At 41.7% G+C, this 20,633-nt stretch overlaps 2 protein-coding genes across 4 annotated transcripts in view; one reads left to right on the forward strand and one right to left on the reverse strand.

Annotated features, from left to right (window-relative positions):
• Positions 1-20,633, reverse strand: part of LOC396905 (acrosin inhibitor) — a 121,344-nt gene that overhangs the window by 76,189 nt on the left and 24,522 nt on the right. The gene's annotated exons all lie outside the window — the stretch shown is intronic.
• Positions 1,444-6,114, forward strand: SPINK9 (serine peptidase inhibitor Kazal type 9). The gene is made up of 4 exons (XM_003124080.6): positions 1,444-1,556; positions 2,261-2,289; positions 4,647-4,771; positions 5,981-6,114. The coding sequence occupies exons 1-4, from the start codon at positions 1,502-1,504 to the stop codon at positions 6,024-6,026; spliced, it is 255 nt and encodes an 84-aa protein (XP_003124128.1). The 5' UTR covers positions 1,444-1,501; the 3' UTR covers positions 6,027-6,114.

Raw genomic sequence — 20,633 nt, forward strand, 5'->3', positions numbered from 1 at the left:
GCCTTTGCCGTTACTTCCGTTAGTGGTACACACGGTGTCCTCCAAGTCTATACGCCAAAACTGCAACAGCTGCTTCCCAGGTCTTCTCAGAGAGTCACTCTTTTTGGAAGATGGCACATTTCACATGAGTGTTCTTATAGCCTTTAGTAAGGACTTCGAGTGAAGCATGGTTTGATGAAAGCACAATTAGGCTTATTTAAATCATGACGAAATGACTGGTGACTTGTCTACTGAAAGTTATTGTGCAAATGGAAGATGTTATCGCCCATGTATGCAACTAGGTGCCAGGACAAAATGAACATCTCATTCTTGAACCATCAGCCTGCATTTGGGGACCAGAGAACCATGGCCAAAGCTTCAGTGACAGTCCAGCCACTGCATCCACTAGACGCCTTCTTGGTTGAGATGGTTGCATAGGTCTTTGTCCCTGGCCTCGGGGAAGTCCTCCTACCGAGACCCCTAGATAAAGGAGCTTCCAGCAGAGGTCTGGCAGGTAAATGAGGTGTGAATACTCCCCAGCTTCACCCACTGTACTATCTCCTCACATCTGGGATTCTGGGGGGAATTCCCCCTTTCCTAAAAAGCATGAATCGTTTCTTTGCACTGAATCAAGTCTTGAATATTAGCACATTCTGTCTGTGCCCAGTCAGGGGTCTCGACTGTCAACTTTTCCCTTTGATGCTGCAGAAAACAAGAGGAAAGACGGGAACCAGAAAATGCTAAAACCTATAAAACTGCCATGGTGATGACTGTTCCTGGAAAAGGCAGCGCACCAAAGAGTATTCAGTAAACCCAGTGCAATTGCCTAACTTCTTGTGACCTCACTCCCGCACAGGAGAACACACAGCAATGGTTATCTGTCCGATGAGTTACGAAGATCAAACTGTGTAACAAAGGAGGAAGCACTCAAACTTTCTAAAATTAGAACACAATTTTCCAACAATTAGTATTATCAGTTCATTGCAATCTCTAAGAAATGGGTAATTATATATCTGTGTACACTGTTTCATTTTTTAAAGTTTTATTGAGGAATAGATGATTTACAATGTTGTGTTAACTTCTGCTGCACAGCAAAGTGACTCACACGTACATCCACGCACATCCATGCTTTTTCAGATTCTTTTCCCACAGAGGTTGTCACAGAACCCTGAGCAGCGTTCCCTGTGCTCTTCAGCAGGTCCCTGTGGACCATGCGCTCCAGGTACAAAAGGAAAGCACCCACAATTTCAGGGATGTGAAGACGGAAGGAAGGAAGGCCAGTTTTACTGGGCCCTATTATCTATTACAATGTGATACATAATGATCTCTTTCACCATAAAAGAATTTCCAAACCTAGGCAGATGTTTCTGACCTCCTCCGGGGATTCTGTTTCTGGAAAGAGCTATTTCACAATGAAGCAGGAACTCTTGACAATATATAAGGCAGAAACCAAGTGGGCCGGGCAGCAGCAGAAAGTCACGCCAATTTCCTCCATCCGACTGCTGCTGGCCGCCTGAGCAGCATGAGAGCAGCCGCCTTCACCCTCCTCGTGGCTCTGGCGCTCACAGCCCTCTTCGGTGAGTGTCTCCCTCCCACCCCGGGCCCTGCCTGACGCCGAGGGCTCAGGTCGTCGCCTACCCACGTAATTCTGGAACACACATCACGCAGATAAGAAGAGCTATGAAAGGCAGTTTTTGGTCTCCGCCAATAAATCACTACAGGGGCCAAGAGGACCCACATGGCCAACTAAGGCCACAAACACTTAGGGTAACTTCTCGGGGCAGCATCCATTCCCACACTGTGCTTGGACTCAGTGCCACTAATTCTGGGGACCTCACTTCATCTTAAAACCATGCAACCCCTTTTGGCAGCAAGGACTGTTATTTTCCTCTCATTACTGGGTTGGAATCTGCCTCTCCAGGACTGCCAGTGGCTGGCCCAACTTCTGCCATCTATGCTTGCTGCTGATAGCAGTCACTTCCAAAACATAAAACTGATTGTGTCAATATTTTCTAAGGTGTGATTTTACGTAGGAAAGAAGAGGACAAACGCATTGTAATGGCAGCTGATCCACCTTTTGAGCTCTACTCTAATCCCACTCCAAAAGAAAAAAAAGTTCTGCGTGAAGGGCTTCGACCTTTGATAATATGCTCATTCACACATCTCTGAAGTTCATCTTGTATTTTATGACAGGCCGAGAGCTGAAACAAGCCAGAGATTATTCTTTCTAACAAGGATAGAGTCTTCCAGAGCCTAACTTTCTTTTGTCTTCATCTTACAGACGCAGAATGTGTCAAACACCGCCAACAGGTCAGTGTGCCCATCACGGCATAAATGTACCACTGCTACGTAATTTGAAAGTCAGTATCAGTAAGGAAATATTTGACACTCTGTATTAATTAGACTTGTAAATGTCTGGAGATTTATTTTTAAGTTTCAGAGACTGTTTTATTGAGAAAAAGGTGGACAGACCTTTCTAAAGTGGAGGTGGCAGAACGAAGTGGTCAGACACCGAACCATCAGAGGGAAAAGGCTCCGGGCTTCAGTTCCAGCTCTTTCGTCCTGTGCCACAGGAAACAGCATCCGCCTCATGCGACTGCTGTGAAACTGAAATGCTTGAAAAGGGCTTAGCACAGTACCTGACCCATAAGAAAGCTCAGTCAGGATGAGTCAGGACCCTTAAAATGTTTAAATAGGTCACACACATCTTTGTTCTCTATCTTACAGAAGGAATATTTTAATTTAACCTTTTTTTGTTACTCATATGAGGTAATGACTATTGTTCAGAAAATCTAGGTGTGGGAGCAAAGACGTAAGCCGGTCATCAGGCAGTGTGGGTTCCAGACGAAACTGCTCTAATGCTTCACTGCTTTTTAACTGTGACCTGGGGCCTGGGCAGCTCTTGCCACCTCTCTGAGTCTTTTGTTTTCCCTGTTAAAGAAAACATAATATTAAGAATATGAATTGTGGAGGCAGGACTAAGTTCAAGCCTTCCTTCACGAGGTAGTCGCTGCATGAGAATAAAAAGGGTGAATGAATATTACGCCTTCGTAATATTCACAGAAACATGCATATGACACAGAAGCTGGCACTGGGGTTTGAGCAGGCATGAAATCGTGCTGGCATATACACATCAGAGGGCACTGTGATTCCATTCTCTGCGAGGCTCCACTAGCCTCTAAAGCCCTCTGCCGTCATATCAGGCTGACTCATCTTTGTGTTGCTGGCACACAGCTCAGCCCTAACATTTAGGAAGTTTGTGGGGGTAGAGTGACTAAAGGAAGGATGAATTAATTAATGTGGCAAATCAGGAGGGGAAGAGGAGTTCCACGCTGAGAGTATTTCAGGTTATCCAAGTAAAGATACTGAATAATTAGCGAAATATCATAGCTGCAAAGGAACTTACCGATGAAACAGAAACAGACTCACAGACACAGAGAACACACGTGTGGTTCCTGAGGGCAAGGGGAGGGGGCGGAGGGAAGGGCTGGATTGGGAGTCTGGGATTAGCAGAGGCAAACTAGTATATACAGAATAGATGAGCAACAGGGTCCGACTGTATAGCGCAGAGAATTGTATTCAATATCCTGTAATAAACCCTAATGGACAAGAACATGAACCAGCAGATAGATAACAGAATCAGTGTGCGCTACACCAGAAACTGACACGACGCTGTGAAACAAGTGTATGTCAATAACAGACAAATTAGAAAAAGAAAGAAGAATATCATGTCTGGACTCTGGGACAGAAAGAGCTGGAAATGAAGGGTCTGCAGCAGAAAACTGGACATAGTGCAATAAAGCCAAGGAATAAAAGTAACAGCTACCATGTAGCCACAGTCTCCCATGCCATGTACTGCTGAGGCATGTCACACACATATTCTCTGTCACGTATGTTCAACTTTACCATGCAGGTATTGTCACCTTCATTTTGTAGATAAAGAAACTAAGGCTTAGAGAGGAAAAATCATTGTCCCAAGGCTCATAGAGATGGGATTTGAATTCCCGTGTGTTGACTTTAAGGTTCACTCTTCAAGTTGCTCAGAGATGAAAAAGCCAGGAAATTCTCTCTTGGTTAATTCCCTACATGCCCCTGAAGGCAGCTCATCATCTCGGGAATTGAGAGGAGGCGTTCTCAGCTGCGATGTGAAAATGCACTTGTCTGCTTGCATACCCGGAAAGTGGATGTCAAGTTCTTTGTTACCACTGCTAAGTGGTAAATGCTGCTAAGATAGACTAGTTCCTTTAACTACAGCACTCACCATCATCATATATCTCATACTTAGAGTCAGAGATTAGAACTTTTTGAGTGAAAGAGAGAAATGGCAGGACATACAGAAAACGGATCCCGCAGGACTGGCTGCCCTTGTGAGAATGCCATGTGGGTTGAGAACTGAGGTATCGACCAGTGTGGTGGAAAAAGATTCTATTTGAAAATAAATTACGATTCAGTTACTAGCAACTGCAATGAAGTTTATCGTGCATGATTTTATGTATGATACAAAGAAGTCTTTTTACTTGATGTCTCTCAAAGGGGTGAGGTGAAGACAGACCATTGGAATAAGAAACAAATTCACGGACAGCCTTATGAACTTGTTTGGAAAATCCTAAATCCTGAGAATAAAGGTTTGGTTGAAGAAATTAAAAGCTTTTTATATGCCTTTCCAGGTTGACTGCAGCAAGTATAAAAAGTCGCCACCAGAAGAGAGAGTCTGTTATGATCTCTATGCACCAATTTGCGGATCTGATGGCAAAACTTACAGCAATGAGTGCTACTTTTGTTACGAAGTTGAGTAAGTGTTGAAATATTTTTATTTTTCTATATTTAAGGTGTAATAATTAGGTGTTAAGATAAACAAGTAGAAGAAGTGGTTTATAGCATAAGCAATACGTGAATCACTTCACATTGTGATGAATGGAATTCGCCCAGTTCATAGCACGTGGGGGTTCGTGGTGTCACTGTGTCACTACATATTAGGACAGTAAGCATCAGCCAGAGAATCGAGAATCTTAAAGTTGGCAGGGAACTTAAGTCATCCAGGTCAGCTTCCACCCACTAATCTACTACTTAAACTCTAAAAAGGCCACCAGTTTGTGGAGTTCCCGCTGTGGCGCGGCAGGATCAGTGGCATCTCTGGAGCGCTGGGATGCAAGTTGCCACAGCTGTGGTGAAGGTCACAGCTACAGCCTGGATCTGATGCCTGGCCTGGGAGCTCTACTGACCCAGGGTGGCCAAAAAGGAAAAAAAAAAAAAAGGCACCAATTTGTCTCAGAGCCTATACCTGGTTTATTTCTAGGGGCAAGGAATACGCCTTCTCCGAGGCGTGCCAGTTCACATCTGTTCACACCAGACTCTCTCTTCTGGTTGTTCTCTCTCTTCAACAACTAAGTCTGGACCTATCAGAGCTCCTCAGTGACTGGGACAAAAGGAAGTGCTATCTGAAAAATCTAAAGAATTGTTCTGCTTCCACGTATGACTTCTCAACAAAATACATGCTGGAGGTAGAATAAAACTAAATTTAGAAAATCGAATAGCAAAAAGTAGTTTAAAGGTTACAGCACCATCATCCAAAAGTTAGATTAGTGTGAGCTCAAAAAGCAGGAAATGATGAGAGTGTACAGAAACACGTAGTTCCTATCAAATATTTTCCAAACAAACAGGATTGAAAACAAGCATCTAATATATGTAGCATAATATTTTAGTTCTTTCTAAGAAAAAAAGTATAAACTTATGAAAAAAGGCTTCTAAATGGGTGTCTTCTTTAAAGTAAACAATCCATTAAAACATTTTTTCAGAGACATATGACTGTGATGCATTGCGAGCCTCATCCTTATGCAATCAGAACCAGTTGCTAAAATATTCCTAAATTACGGCCATTCCTTTTCAAAACATTAAAAAAATGGAGAGACCTTTTGCAGGGGGGAGAGGGCTCACTGGTGAAGTTTGAATGGTAAAGAAATGCCTATTTCAGCATTTCTCATATTTTCTTTTCTTCCCACAGGAAAACTAAGAACAAACTTAAATTTGCACATTTTGGAAAATGTTGAGTCCATCTTGTGATTACAACCAACATTTTACCTAATCTTGACATCCATATGTCTTGATTTCTTTGTAGAATAAAGAAAGTGAGATAAATCTATGTGTGACTCTTTTTGTTTAGAAGTTTAATTGCCTAGATTTGTTTCACTTTGGGGTAATGTCTAATAGACAAACGCAGGACCACATCCTTGGACAAAAAGGGTCAATTAAGACCAGTGGTGAGAACTGAAAAAACTGAAGGAGTCGAAGGACCCAAAGCTGATGCTTCTGGTGCCCAGGCTGAGAAAACATCCCTGCACGTGACTTAGTTCTTGTGTGTTCCTCAAACATGAAGAGAGAAAGAGGGAGGAGCACAAGGAGCAGGATACACTGTTTTGCTAGATGTCTTGTGTTTCAGGCACTGCAAGCTGCTTGGGATTGAGAATGCCCTCGATTTCCTCCCAGAGAACAGGTCGTAAAACACGTCTAGTACACGTGGCTGGGAAAGTTGTGTAATGTTCTAGGAATTAGTTGATGTCTCCCATGTTTCTCTTTCCCTAAAGCGGGACCTCGTGTCTAGGATCTGAAACTTATCCCACTAAGACATTACATATTCAGAAAGCCACATTATTATATGGTCCAAAGAACATAATTTTTTTCCCCACAGAACAGGGAATGTGCCTTGCAAAACTTTTTAATCTATTTATACATCTCTTCAATTAATACATAGCGATTAATGCCTATTTTTGTGTCTGTGTGAGGTAGGTTTCGCAGCGTACAAGAGTGAATGGAATAGATTTGGTCTTGCCCTCTTGGGAGTGTGTATTCTGCAGAAATATTTGCCAAGCTTAATACAGTATCTTGCATACAACTGATATTAGGCAAATCTGTTTAGTAACACTGAATCGAAATTAACACAATTTCAACTGGATTACAGCAGAGTCACATAGTACAAGCATTTCACTTGTGGAAATGCAACCACACATTCTCTGCAAAAAGGGAGAAAGAGAACTTAGTGCCAAGCCCTTTTGAGCCGTTACAGTCTCACAAATCCATTAGAAACGCAGGGACCAGGACTATCGCCACAACGACCTGTGCTCATTTCCAAAGAACTCAAGTAGGACAGCGTTTGTTGCGATGGTTACTTTGTTTTCTCCTTTGCTTTTTGTTACTGCTGTTCTTTCCTCAAAGATGCAAGACCATCACTAGGACCATTTAAAAATACTCCTCAAAGAACCTCTTTAAAGAAACTGAAAATATTGACTCTGACCTCATTTATCTTTTTACCAAATTAAATATCCCCATTTTATAAATGCTAGAACTGCATCAATGAGCAAAGAGAGAAACATACCCTTCCTTGTCATGAAGCTTTAGGACTACACAGGAATGATGATATTAACAAAATATCAAAATATGTGTGTATACATAAATACACACAACGTGCACATATGTATGTGTGTATATGTGACTCACTCAGACGGGCTAACCAGGAAAAGGTCTCCAGGGCAGGCTGAGATGAGGGCAGAGTGCGGAGTGGTAGCCATGGGGTTAAGAACCAAGAAGCATCATTCCAAGCAGCGGGAACAGCAGGAGATTGAAACAACAAAGCAGCATAGACGACTGTTGGCCAGTTCCTGTTTTCAACCAGTCTTCCTTCTAAGCCTCCTCTGCCGTCCATTCCCCGGGATCGTTTTTATAATGCCTCCAAAGTGGTATTTCTAAAACACGGATCTCATCCTGTCATCTCCCTGATAAAACTGCTTTGGTGAGTATCACTGCTTACACTCCATCAGTCCCGGTCACCTTATTCCCCAACCTCATTCTTTCCCATTCCACATTTTGATATAGACTGCTTACCACTCTCAGAACCTTCCATAAACTCTGCAATTCTGCACATGCTGGTCCCTCTCCCTACACTTCTATTTTCCACTTTCCCACCACTCATTAAAAATATTCAGCCCTGGAACAAGATAAAAACCCACAAAAACAACTAAATGAAGAGGATATGGGCAAACCACTTGAAAAAGAATTCACATTAATGATAGTAAGAATGACCCAGGATCCTGGAAAGAGAATGGAGACAGACTGAGAAGCTGTAAGAAATGATTAACAAAGCACCAGAAGATTTAAAGAACGAGCAAAAAAGAGATGCTAATACAATATGTGAAATGAGAAACACACTAGCAGGAATCAGCAGAAAGCTATCTCAGGCAGAATGAAGAGGTGAGGCGGAAGACAGTGGTGGAAATCACTGACACAGAAAAGAATAAAGTGGAACAAAAGAAGAGGGTAGAGGACAGTCTAAGAGCTCTCTGGGACAACATTAAAGGCACCAACATACACATCATAGGGGCCCCAGAAGGAGAAGAGAGATAAAAAAGGCCAGAGAAAATACCGAAAGAGATTATAGCTGAAAACTTCTCTTACGCGGAAAAGGAAACACCACTCAAGTTGAGGAAGCACAGAGAATCCCTTAGAGGATAAACCCAAAGAGAAACACGCCAGGACACATACTAACCCAACTGACAAAAATTAAATACAATGGAAAAATATTAAAAGCAATAAAGGAGAAGCAACAAATAACATACAAGGGAATCCCCATAAGGATAGCAGCTGGTTTTTCAGCAGAAACTCTGCAAGCCAAAAGGGAGTGGCAAGTGTGTTTAAGGTGATGAAGGAGAAGAACCTAGAACCAAGCATACTCTACCCCCGGAGTTTCCACTGTGGCTCAGTGGTAACCCAACCTGTATCCATGAAGACACAAGTTCAATCCCTAGTCCCACTCAGTGGGTTAAGGAGCTGGTATTGCCATGACCTGTGGTGTAGGTCACAGATGCAGCTCAGATCCCATGTTGCTGTGGCTATGGTATAGGTCAGCAGCTGTAGCTCTGATTTGGCCGCAAGACTGGGAACTTCCACATGCCACAGGTGCAGGCCTAAAAAAGCAAACAAACAAACAAACAAAATTCTACCCACCAAGGCTTTCATTCAGATTTGATGGAGAGCTCAAAAATGACAAGCTAAAACAAGAGAATTAAGAAATATCAAACCAGCTTTATGACAACTACTAAAGGTACTTCTCTGGCAGCAAAGAAAAGACCATGATTATAAACAAAGAAATTACAAATGGGAAAGGTCACTGGTCAAGGCAAACATAAGATGAAAGTAGGAAACCACTCAGCCATTGACAAATACGACACCAAAACTCACAAGTGTGAGGAGTGGAAAAAACACAGAACACTGAAAACGCATTTGAAATGAAGAGATCAACAACTAAAAACAATTCTGTACATACACAGACTGTTGTATCAAAATTGAGAACCGAAAAACTACAACAAAAAACACATAAAAGAGAAAACACAAACCCAATACAACACTAAGGGCAGTCAGCAGATCATAACAGAAGAGAAAAGAAAAAAGGAAGGAAGAAAAAAAGAGTTGAAATTACAAATCCGAAACAAGTAAGAAAGTGGCAATAAGTCTATACATACCCATAATAACACTGAATGTAAATGGATTAAATGCTCCAACCAAGAGACACAGACCGCCTGAACAGAGACACAAGCAAGACCTGTATATCTACAGTTTACAAGAGACCCACTTGAGACCTAAGGGCACTTACACACTGAAAGTGAGGGGAGAGAGGAGATATTACATTCAAAGAGAATCAAAAGAAAGCTGGAGTAGCAATACTCAGATAAAAAAGGTAAGGAAGGTCACAAGAGACAAGGAAGGACACTGCATAATGATTAAAGGATCAATCCGAGAAGAAGACAGAACAACTATAAACATATAGGCGCCCAACACAGGAGCACCGCACTATCTAAGGCAACTGCCGACAGACACAAAGGGAGACTCTGACAGGAATCCAACAACCGAGGGGACTTTAACAGCCCACTTACATCAAAGGACAGGTCATCCAGACAGAAAATCAGCAGGAAACACAGGCCTTCCATGACCCCCTAGATCTGAGACTTACTGCATATTTATACAACACTCCATTCCGAAGCGGAAGAATACACATTCTTCTCAAGTGCACATGGAACACTGTACAGGATAAATCACATCTCGGCCCACAGATCAAGAATTGGTAAATTAAAAAAAAACTGAAATTATATAAAGCATTTTTTTCCAACCACAATGCTATAAGACTGGAAATCAACTACAAGAGAAAAAAAAAAAAAGGCAAAAAACAGAAAATTCTGAAGCTAACTAATATGCTACTAAACAATCAATGGATCACGGAAGAAATCAAGAAGGAAATAAAAAAATGCCTAGAGACAAATGATGATGAAAATATGACAATCCGAAACCCATGGGACATAGTAAAAGCAGTTCTGTGAGAGAAGTTTGTAGCAACACAATCCTAACCCAGGAAACAAGAAAAATCACAAATAAATAGCCTAGGAGTTTCTGTCGTGCACAGCAGAAATGAACCAACTAGGAACCATGAAGCTGCAGGTTTGATCCCTGGCCTCGCTCAGTGGGTTAAGGAGCCGGCATTGCCGTGAGCGGTGGTGCAGGGTGCAGATGTGGCTTGGGTCTGGCATTGCTGTGGCTATGGTGTAGACCAGCAGCTGTAGCTCGGATTCAACCCTTAGCCTGGGAACCTCCATGTGCCACAGGCACGGCCCTGAAAAGCAAAATAAATTAATAAATAAACAAACAGCCTAAGCTTACACCTACAACAACTAGAGAAGGAAGAATAGACAAGGCCCAAAATTGGTAAAAGGAAAGAAACCATAAATCTCACAGCAGAAAGAAATGGAGACAAAGAAAACCATAGATAAGGCTGATGAAACCTAAAGTTGGTTCTTTGAAAAGATCAACAAAATTGATAAACCTTTTGTCAGACTCATTAAAAAAAAAAAGAGAGAGGGGGCTCAAATGAAGAAAATCAGAAATGAAAAAGAAGCTACAGCTGATACCACAGAAATACAAAGGATCATACAAGACCACTGTAAGCAACTACATGACAATAAAAGCGACAACCTAGCAGAAAAGCATGTTCAGGCTTCTCAGGCTGAACCAGGAAGAAACAGAAAACAGAACACATCAATCACAAGTGCTGAGACGGAAAACGTGATTACAAAACTTCTAAAACAAAAATCCAGGATCAGATGGCTTCACAGAAGAATCTATTAAACATGTGGAGGAGAGTTAACACCTATCATTCTGAAACTCTTCCAAAAAATTGCAAAGGAAGGAACACTTCCAGGCTCAGCACTGCCCTGATACCAAAACCAAACAAAAACACCACACACACACACACACACACACACACATACAAATTGCAGGCCAATATTACTTATGACTATAGATGCAAAAATCCTTAAAGTATCAGCAAACTAAACCCAACGATATATTAAAAGGATCATAAACCATGATCAAGTGGGATTCATCCCAAGGCTTCAAGGATTTTTTCAATATCTGCAAATCAGTGTGATACGCCACATCAACAAACTAAAGAAGAAAAATTCTATGATCATTTCAATAGATGCAGAAAAAGTTTCTGACAAAATTCAACACTCATTTATGATACTAAGTCTCCAGAAAGTGGGCATAGAGGGAACCTATGTAAACATAATAAAATCCATATATGACCAACCCACAGCTAGCATCATTCTCAATGGTGAAAAACTGAAACCATTTCCACTAAGATCAGGAATAAGACAAAGATATCTGCTTTTCAATGAAACTAGAACACACCCTCACACCATGCACAAAAATAAACTCAAAATGGCTGAAAGACTTAAATATACGACAGGACACCATCAAACTCCTAGAAGAAAACATAGGCAAAACACTCTCTGACATCAACATCATGAATATTTTCTCAGGTCAGTCTCCCAAAGCAATAGAAATTAGAGCAAAAATAAACCCATGGGACCTCATCAAACTGAAAAGCTTTTGCACAGCAAAGGAAACCAAAAAGAAAACAAAAAGACAACTTACAGAATGGGAGAAAATAGTTTCAAATGATGCAACTGACAAGGGCTTAATCTCTAGAATATATAAGCAACTTATACAACTCAACAGCAAAAAAACCAATCAATCAATGGAAAAATGGGCAAAAGACCTGAATAGACATTTCTCCAAGGAAGATATACAGATGGCCAACAAACACATGAAAAAATGCTCAACATTGCTGATTATAAGAGAAATGCAAATCAAAACTACCATGAGATACCACCTCACACCAGTCAGAATGGCCATCATTCATAAATCCACAAATAACAAGCGCTGGAGGGGCTGTGGAGAAAAGGGAACCCTCCTGCACTGCTGGTGGGAATGTAAACTGGTACAGCCACTATGGAGAACAGTTTGGAGATACCTTAGAAATCTATACATAGAACTTCCATATGACCCTGCAATCCCACTCTTGGGCATCTATCCGGACAAAGCTCTACTTAAAAGAGACACATGCACCCGCATGTTCATTGCAGCCCTATTCACAATAGCCAGGACATGGAAACAAGCCAAATGTCCATCGACAGATGATTGGATTCGGAAGATTTGGTATATATACACAATGGAATACTACTCAGCCATAAAAAAGGATGACATAATGCCATTTGCAGCAACATGGATGGAACTAGAGAATCTCATACTGAGTGAAATGAGCCAGAAAGACAAAGACAAATACCATATGATATCACTTATAACTGGAATCTAATATCCAGCACAAATGAACATCTCCTCAGAAAAGAAAATCATGGACTTGGAGAAGAGACTTGTGGCTGCCTGATGGGAGGGGGAGGGAGTGGGAGGGATCGGGAGCTTGGGCTTATCAGACACAACCTAGAATAGATATACAAGGAGATCCTGCTGAATAGCATTGAGAACTTTGTCTAGATACTCATGTTGCAACAGAAGAAAGGGTGGGGGAAAAACTGTAATTGTAATGTATACATGTAAGGATAACTTGACCCCCTTGCTGTACAGTGGGAAAATAATAAAAAATAAAATAAAATAAAATAAAAGACATATTACCAAAAAAAAAAAAAAGATATCTGCTTTTGCCACTATTATTCAACATAGTTTTGGAAGTGCTGGCCACAGAAATCAGAGAATAAAAAAAAAAAAAAAAAAAAAAAAAGGAATCCACACTGGGAAAGAAGTGAAACTATCACCGTTTGCAGATGACATGATCTTACACCTAGAACTTGGAAAAGATACTGCCAGAAAGCTGTTGGAGCTCATCGGTGAATTTGGTCGAGGTGAGGATACATAGTTAACACAGAGCAATCTACTGCACTTCTCCATACTAACAATGAAAGACCAGAAAGAGAACTTAGGGAAACAATCCCACCTACCATCACATAAAAAAGAACTAAATGCCTAGGAATAAACTTACCTCAAGAGACAAAACTCCTGTACTCTGAAAACTCTAAGACGCTAATGAAAGAAATCAGAGATGATACAAACAGATGGAAAGATAAACCATGCTCTTGGAATGGAAGACAAAGTATTGTAAAAACAATGATACTATCCAAGGCAATCTATGGATTCAAGGCAATCCCCATCAGTTACCAATAACATTCTTCACAGATCTCACACAAAATATTTTAAAATCTGTGTGGAAACACAAAAGACCCAGAATAGCCGAAGCAATATTGAAATAGAAAAACAAAACTGGAGCAATCAGGCTTCTTGAATTCAGACTAACCAACAAAGCTGCAATCATCAAAACAGTACATACAGTACTGGCACACACACACACACAAAACCAGAAATACAGATCAGGAGACTAGGATAGAAAGCTGAGAAAATAAACCCAAGCACCTGTAGTCAACTAATCTATGACAAAGGAGGCAAGAGCATGCAATGGGGAAAAGACAGTCTCATCAATAAGTGGTATTGGGAAAACTGGACAGCTACAGGTAAAGGAATGAAATTAGCACACTAACACCATACACAAAAATAAACTCAAAATGGATTAGAGACCTAAACATAAGGCCAGATAAACACAGAGTGTTCTGTATTTTCCCAGAGAAAAACACAGAACACCTTTTGACATAAATTGTGCAAGACCTTTTTTGATCTACTTCCTAGGATAATGACAACAAAAACAATAAACCAATCGGTACTAATTAAACTTAAATCTTTTGCACAGAAAAGGAAACCACACACACACACACACACACACACACACACACACACACACACACAAGGACAGCTTATGAAATGGGAGAACATCTTTGCAAAAAAGTGACCCAAAAGGGATTAATCTCTAAAATATGCAAACATCTCATGCAGCTTTACATCAAAAAACAAACAAAAGACAGAAGAGCTGAATAGACATTTCTCCAAATAAGACAGATGCCAAAAAAATACATGAAAAGACGTTCAGCATCACTAATTATTAGAGAAAGGCAATTTAAAACTACAATGAGGTACCACTTCACACCAGTCAGAATGGCCATCATCTAAAAGTCCACAAACAATAAATGCTAGAGAGGGTGTGGAGAAAAAAAGGGGCCCCTCCTACACTTTTGGTGAGAATGTAAAATGGAGAACAGAATGGAGGTTCCTTAAAAAACTAAATACAGAACTACCATATGATCCATCAATCCCACACTTGGCCATATATCCAGAGAAAACTCTAATTTGAAAAGATACATGCACCCCAATGTTCACTGAAGCACTATATACAATTGTCAAGACATGGAAGCAGCCTAAACATTCACTGACAAAGGAATGGACAAAAAAGATGTGGTACAGATAAACAACAGACTATTACTCAGCCATAAAAAAGAATGAAATAATGCCATTTTCAGCAACGTGGATGGACCTAGAGATTATAAGGGAAGTCAAACACACAAATCATGTGATACCACTTATATGTAAAATCTAATAAAAAGATACAAAACATGTAAAAAACAGAAACACACTCACCGATTTAAAAACCAATCTATGGTGACCACAGGTGAAACCACTGGGTGGGGGGAAAAATTGGGAATAACACATGCTCACTACTATATAAAACAGATGATTAATGAGAGTCTATTGTACAGCACAGGTAATTCTACCCAATAGTTTATAATAACTTACATGGGAAAAAAGAATGGATATATTTAAATGTATGACTGATTCACTCTGCTGTACACCTGAAACTAATATGACACTGTAATTCAACTACAAGCCAATAAAGTTACATTTAAAAAAAGAAAATTAAAAAAATAATCATAAAAAATAAAATATTTCAATTCAAAAAAAAAAAAAAAGAGAAAACCATATTCAGCCCTAGCGTTATCTTCTCTAAAAATCTTCTCCTATGTAGCTGGTGCTCCTAGGCGAGCATGTATCGTATTATATTCTCATTAGCTTGCTGATTACGCCTCTTTTGCTATATTGTGAGCTCGTAGCTGACATGCTGCAGATGCTCAATTAATGCTTTATAAGGTAATTGAATTAAACTCAAATTAACTGAATTCAAGTTCTATCAACAAGTAAGGAAGCAAACCATGGTGCCTTGTCCCAGATAACCCCGACATCAGGTGTCAACTCCCGATTTGGCTACAATGAATCGCATCTGTTTGCATTCGGCACCAATCCAAGCTCTGAATTCTTCCTCACATTCTCTAACGAGAGTCCACAGACAATAGAGAGCGGTGGCTGCTTTTCCAGGGACGGTCAAGGGCTGACCGAGAGGCAGCTACCTTGCGCACCCACAGCCTGAAACTCACCACGCTCCTGTCCTCTGCAGTCGTCTCTTGCAACACCATCTGGGAAACACCTCTTTGTCATTTGTAACATCAAAACAAAACTGCCATCAAGTATTTTTTCTTTTGTGTTTTTTTTAGGGCCGCACATGAGGCACATGGAGGTTCCCAGGCTAGGGGCTGAATCAGAGCTGCAGCTGCTGGTCTACACCACAGCCACAGCAACGTGGGATCCAAGCCGTGTCTGTGACCTACACCCCAGCTCATGGCAACGCTGGATCCTTAATCCACTGAGCAAGGCCAGGGGTCGAACCTGCATCCTCATGGATGCTAGTTGGGTTCATTAATCTCTGAGCCCCGATGGGAACTCCGAACACTGCCATCAAATTTTTAAGCAGTCCAAATACACTAAAGTAAAAAATTAAATACGTTGCCAATACCTGTTTCCTACACAAATTCTAAGAAACCTCACTGTTTCATTTCTAATGAGTTCTTCCTCATATTTCAGCAAAGCACATATTACCACATCCAACAAACTGGTCTTTCTGGAAATGGTCACTCCTCCCTCAGAGAACAAAGTTAAGCTGAAGCACTGACTTTGGAATTTTAATTAACAATAAGATCACGGCAATGGAAGCCAGAGCTATAAATACTCACCTCAAAAAATACCCACATAGATACATCCTGAAAACTGTTTAGAATTTCTTAGGAAAAGTAACTTTGAGTCCATATAAAAACTTTAACTTTGCTTTTTAAGAGTGCCTGATGAAATCCTGGGGAAAAACTACCAGCGTTCTGAAAGGATGCTTCTGGAGAGTTCAGGGAACGACCAGATTATTTCCAATCGCCAGATTCCCAGGCGCTTCTCTCTGGGACATGGGGCATTTAACACTCAAAAAGAGTCTCGGAGGTTTAAACAACCACGGCCAAGGCCAGCCAGGCCCCGTGTGACTCATCCACAAAGCCTGGCTCTGGGGTTTGCCCCCTTCCCCCGGCCCAGTACCAGGACCCAACATCTGGAACCAGCCCAGCAGCCAGACCCTCTGGCTCGTCACACTTCCCAGCGGTGGTCTTTGCTCCTCTCCTCCTCTCTGCTTTACTGCCCCTAGAAAGGATGCCTGGGGCACGCAGCCCCCAAATCCTGGCCGACTTCTCCTGTGGTGAAGTCTCCCAGGCCACCCGTCTCTCAGGAGGCTGCCTGTCAGGGCTCCAGTTAGTTCCCGTTTATCTATGAGGCCCTCCAATGGCCTGAGCTGCCATCTGCCTGCTGCCACATCCTTGTGACATGGACATATCCTCTGTCGGACTGAAATGATGGGTGACGCCTGTGTAATGTAATGGTTAAAACGGTGACCACTTCTCAAAACAGTACAGACGGATATCAAATCATGACGCTGTACAGAGGAAACTAACAATGGTATATGTCACTTACATCCCAATGTTTAAGAAAATAAAGATAAAAGAAAAAAAAATCCTAAGGGGGATTAAAAAAAAAAAAAAAAGAGGGACTTTGGAGATAGAGAGCCTTGGGGGTCAAGTCTAGATAGGCTCCTTCTGAGTAACCCTGAGTTAGTGGTTCGACCTCTGAGTTTCAGTTCCCGCATCTTGCACTGGGGGCAAGAGCAGTTCTTCACGGATTGGCGGGAACTGATGGAGGTACAGCACGTAATACCGTCCCGGCACATAATCAGCAAATAATAAACGAGCGATTGAAAAAGTAATAGCAACAAAAACCTGTGACTGCCCTAAGAGTGTCCCCTAAGCACACTGCGTAGTTCTAGTTCAGGGTCTGGCCTCGCGTGGCCTTCTCCCCAGGGCCACCCCACCGCCCCTGCCCCACCCAGTCCTCAGAGTCACCCCTGGGAAGCTCCTGTTACCGCAGAGCTTCAGAAGTTAGTCATGGAAGTCAGCAACGCAGCTGGACTGCAATGAAATATAAATTCATACTCTGCCATCAAGGGCTTCAAAAATACTTTAAAAAAATTACCCTCATTTTCTGGGCAGAAGACCTAAATAGACATTTCTCCAAAGAAGACAGACAGCTATCCGGCAGGCACATGAAAAGATGCTCGACATCACTAATCAGGAGAGAAAAGCAAATCAAAACTACGACGATGCTCCACCTCACAGCCTCAGCATGGCCATCAAGAGTAAGTCCACAAAGAGCAAATGCTGGAGGGGGTGTGGAGAAATGGGAGCCCTGCTGCACCGCTGCTGGGAGCATAAATTGGTACAACCGCTACGGAGAGCAGAAAGGAGGTTCCTAAGAAAACTAAATAAAGACCTACCGTATGATCCAGCAACCCCACTTCTGGGTACACACCCAGACAAAAGTATAATTCAAAAAGATACATGCATGACTATGTTCACAGAAGCGCTATTCACAATATTTAAGGCATGGAAATAACCTAAATGCCCACTGACAGATGAATGGATACAGAAGATATGGTGCATATATACAATGGACTACTACTCAGCCATAAAAAAGAGAGAAGTAATGCCATCTGCAGCATGATGGTTGCAACGAGAGATTATAATACTAAGTGGAGTAAGCCAGAAAAAGACAAATGCAGTATGATACCACTTGTACGTGGAATCTAAAATAGGGCACAAATGAACCTATCTGGAGAGGAGCAACAGACTCACAGACATGGAGAACGGACTTTCGGTGGCCAAGGGGGAGGGAATGAGATGGTCTGGGAGTTTGGCACCAGCAGGTGCGAACTAGCACATTGAGAAAGGAGAAGCAGAGCACAGGGCACTGTACCCCACCTCCTGGCACAGACCATGATGGAAAATGATTATGACAGAGAATTTATGTATATGTGTGTGTGTGTGTGTATGTATGACTGAATCACTTCTCTGTGCAGCAGAAACTGGTACAACATTATCAGTCAACTATGTTTCAAGAAAAAATAAGACAAAGGTTACCTTTGTTTTTCATTTGAAAAATAACAAATATATCTTCCTGTTTTGAGCTCCAAGAGCAGGGGCTTGGGTCCTATTTATCTTTGTGTCTAAAATGGATATTTGTTTGTTTCTCCAGTGCCTGACGAATAATAGGCAGTGCCGGATAAACATGCTATATGTAATTTTTAAGCGGTCAGCAAAGAAAACATCAAAGCGAACTTAGGGGGACTATACCAAAGCCACGTACTCAACATCCTAATGACATTCGGAGTTCCGTACTAAATGCCACATTGCTTGAAAGGCACAAAAGGAACCAGTATTTAGCAAAGGGCAGAGGACAGGAGAACCGAAATCTTCCACAGCGGCAGAAAGGTTTTCGAGCCTGTGGGTGCCTAAATCCTTTGCTGGAAAAGAGCAAAATGGGTAGAATTGGGCGGGAGCTGGTGGCCAGAGGAGCAGTAAGTACTGGGAATCAGGGCAGGGGCTTATGAAAGATGTAAAAGAGGACAGCTGGTGCTATTTCTCACACTGTGGGGCAGGCATACAAACACGTGGTTGTGATGATGTTATCATTTAAACCACGCGTGTGGTTGCACGTGTGATGTACAACAAAACAGAGAAAAGACCAGGAGAACAAAGGGGGGGGGGGAGTAGATGCTCTCGGTGTAAACGGGCCCTGAATTTGAGAAGACAGCCTCAGTGAAAAGCATCAGTGTTTTACCTTTTAGGCATTCTTTTTTTCCTCCAATAACTACAGGTCTCTTTGACACTTTTTTGCTCTCAAGGACAGAGCCTTATTTCTCTCCTGAAATAGTCCCAAGGAGACTAGGAAACTAACCCGATACAGTGGTCCTTGTTATAGAGAAAGTGCTGCAGGCTGGAGTCGTGCATTTTGCTATGACTGGCCTGAATTCCTCCACCTTCCCTGTCAAAGGTCCCGTGAAGAATCAAGGGCATCTTGTGACAGAAACTGTGGGTCAGAAAAGAGACCTCAGGGAGTTTCCATCGTGGCTCAGTGGTTAACAAATCCAACGAGGAACCATGAGGTTGCAGGTTCGATCCCTGACCTCGCTCAGTGGGTTGAGGATCCGGCGTTGCCGCGAGCTGTGGTGTAGGTCAAAGATGCCGCTCGGATCCTACGTTGCTGTGGCTCTGGCGTAGGCTCTGATTAGACCCTTAGCCCAGGAACCTCCACAAGCTGCAGGTTCAGCCCTAAAAAGACAGGGGAAGAAAAAAGAAAGAAAGAAAAGAGACCTCAATACCGATCCGGATAGTCCAGATCAATAAAGCCTCTCTCTTTTTTTTTTGGCTACAAATTTACTGTTTGTTTTTTCTCTTAAGTATTATTTTGACATAACTTCAAATTTAGAGTAAAGCTGCAAGAATGTTACAAAGTATTCCAGGAATTTCCTTCCCAAATGTTAACACTTTACTACATTATACTAAATTGTTTATAATTATCTATTTTGAGAGTAAAAAGCGCAAGAGACATTCAAGACAAAAAAAAAAAAAAAAAAAAAAAGCACCCGTTATCCTGAGGAAATTTCTTGCCATTTCATCCCTTATCTGGATCTAGATAAGGTTTCCTCTATGCACAGTAATATCATAAATACAATTTTATGTTCCATTTTGCTTAATGTTATATCATAAGAATACTTTAATTTTTCATTTGTCTTTTTTCTTTCCTCTCCAACTTCCTAAAGTAATCCACACAAACAGCAACCTAAGGAAAAAAATGGAACCACTGGAAAACTCAGGCAGGGTTGGCAATTTTGTTCTATAAAGACAAAGACAAAAACTATGACCTACGTTCGTAATTATTATTTTCTAAGATGAAATAACCGTTGTAACTTGCACTGTTTTTATCACTACACAGTTTGGGTTTTCATTTTTTCTTGCCAAGGTACCAGCGCTGAAGAACCCCTCCTGAGAAGGAATGTCCTCGAACCTTCGAAGGGCCTCCCGGCCATGCCCCGGCTTTGCCCGACAGCGCAACCCTCCCACAGCAGCCCCAGCGGGTCAGGATCCGCGACTCCCTCTTGCGTTCGGGACACGATGCCC

The sequence above is a fragment of the Sus scrofa genome, chromosome 2 (assembly GCF_054392235.1).
Source record: "Sus scrofa isolate SSC_HxYL_T2T_F1_AM1 chromosome 2, Sscrofa_HxYL_maternal_Yorkshire_Landrace_v2.0, whole genome shotgun sequence".
Taxonomy (NCBI): Eukaryota; Metazoa; Chordata; class Mammalia; order Artiodactyla; family Suidae; genus Sus; species Sus scrofa.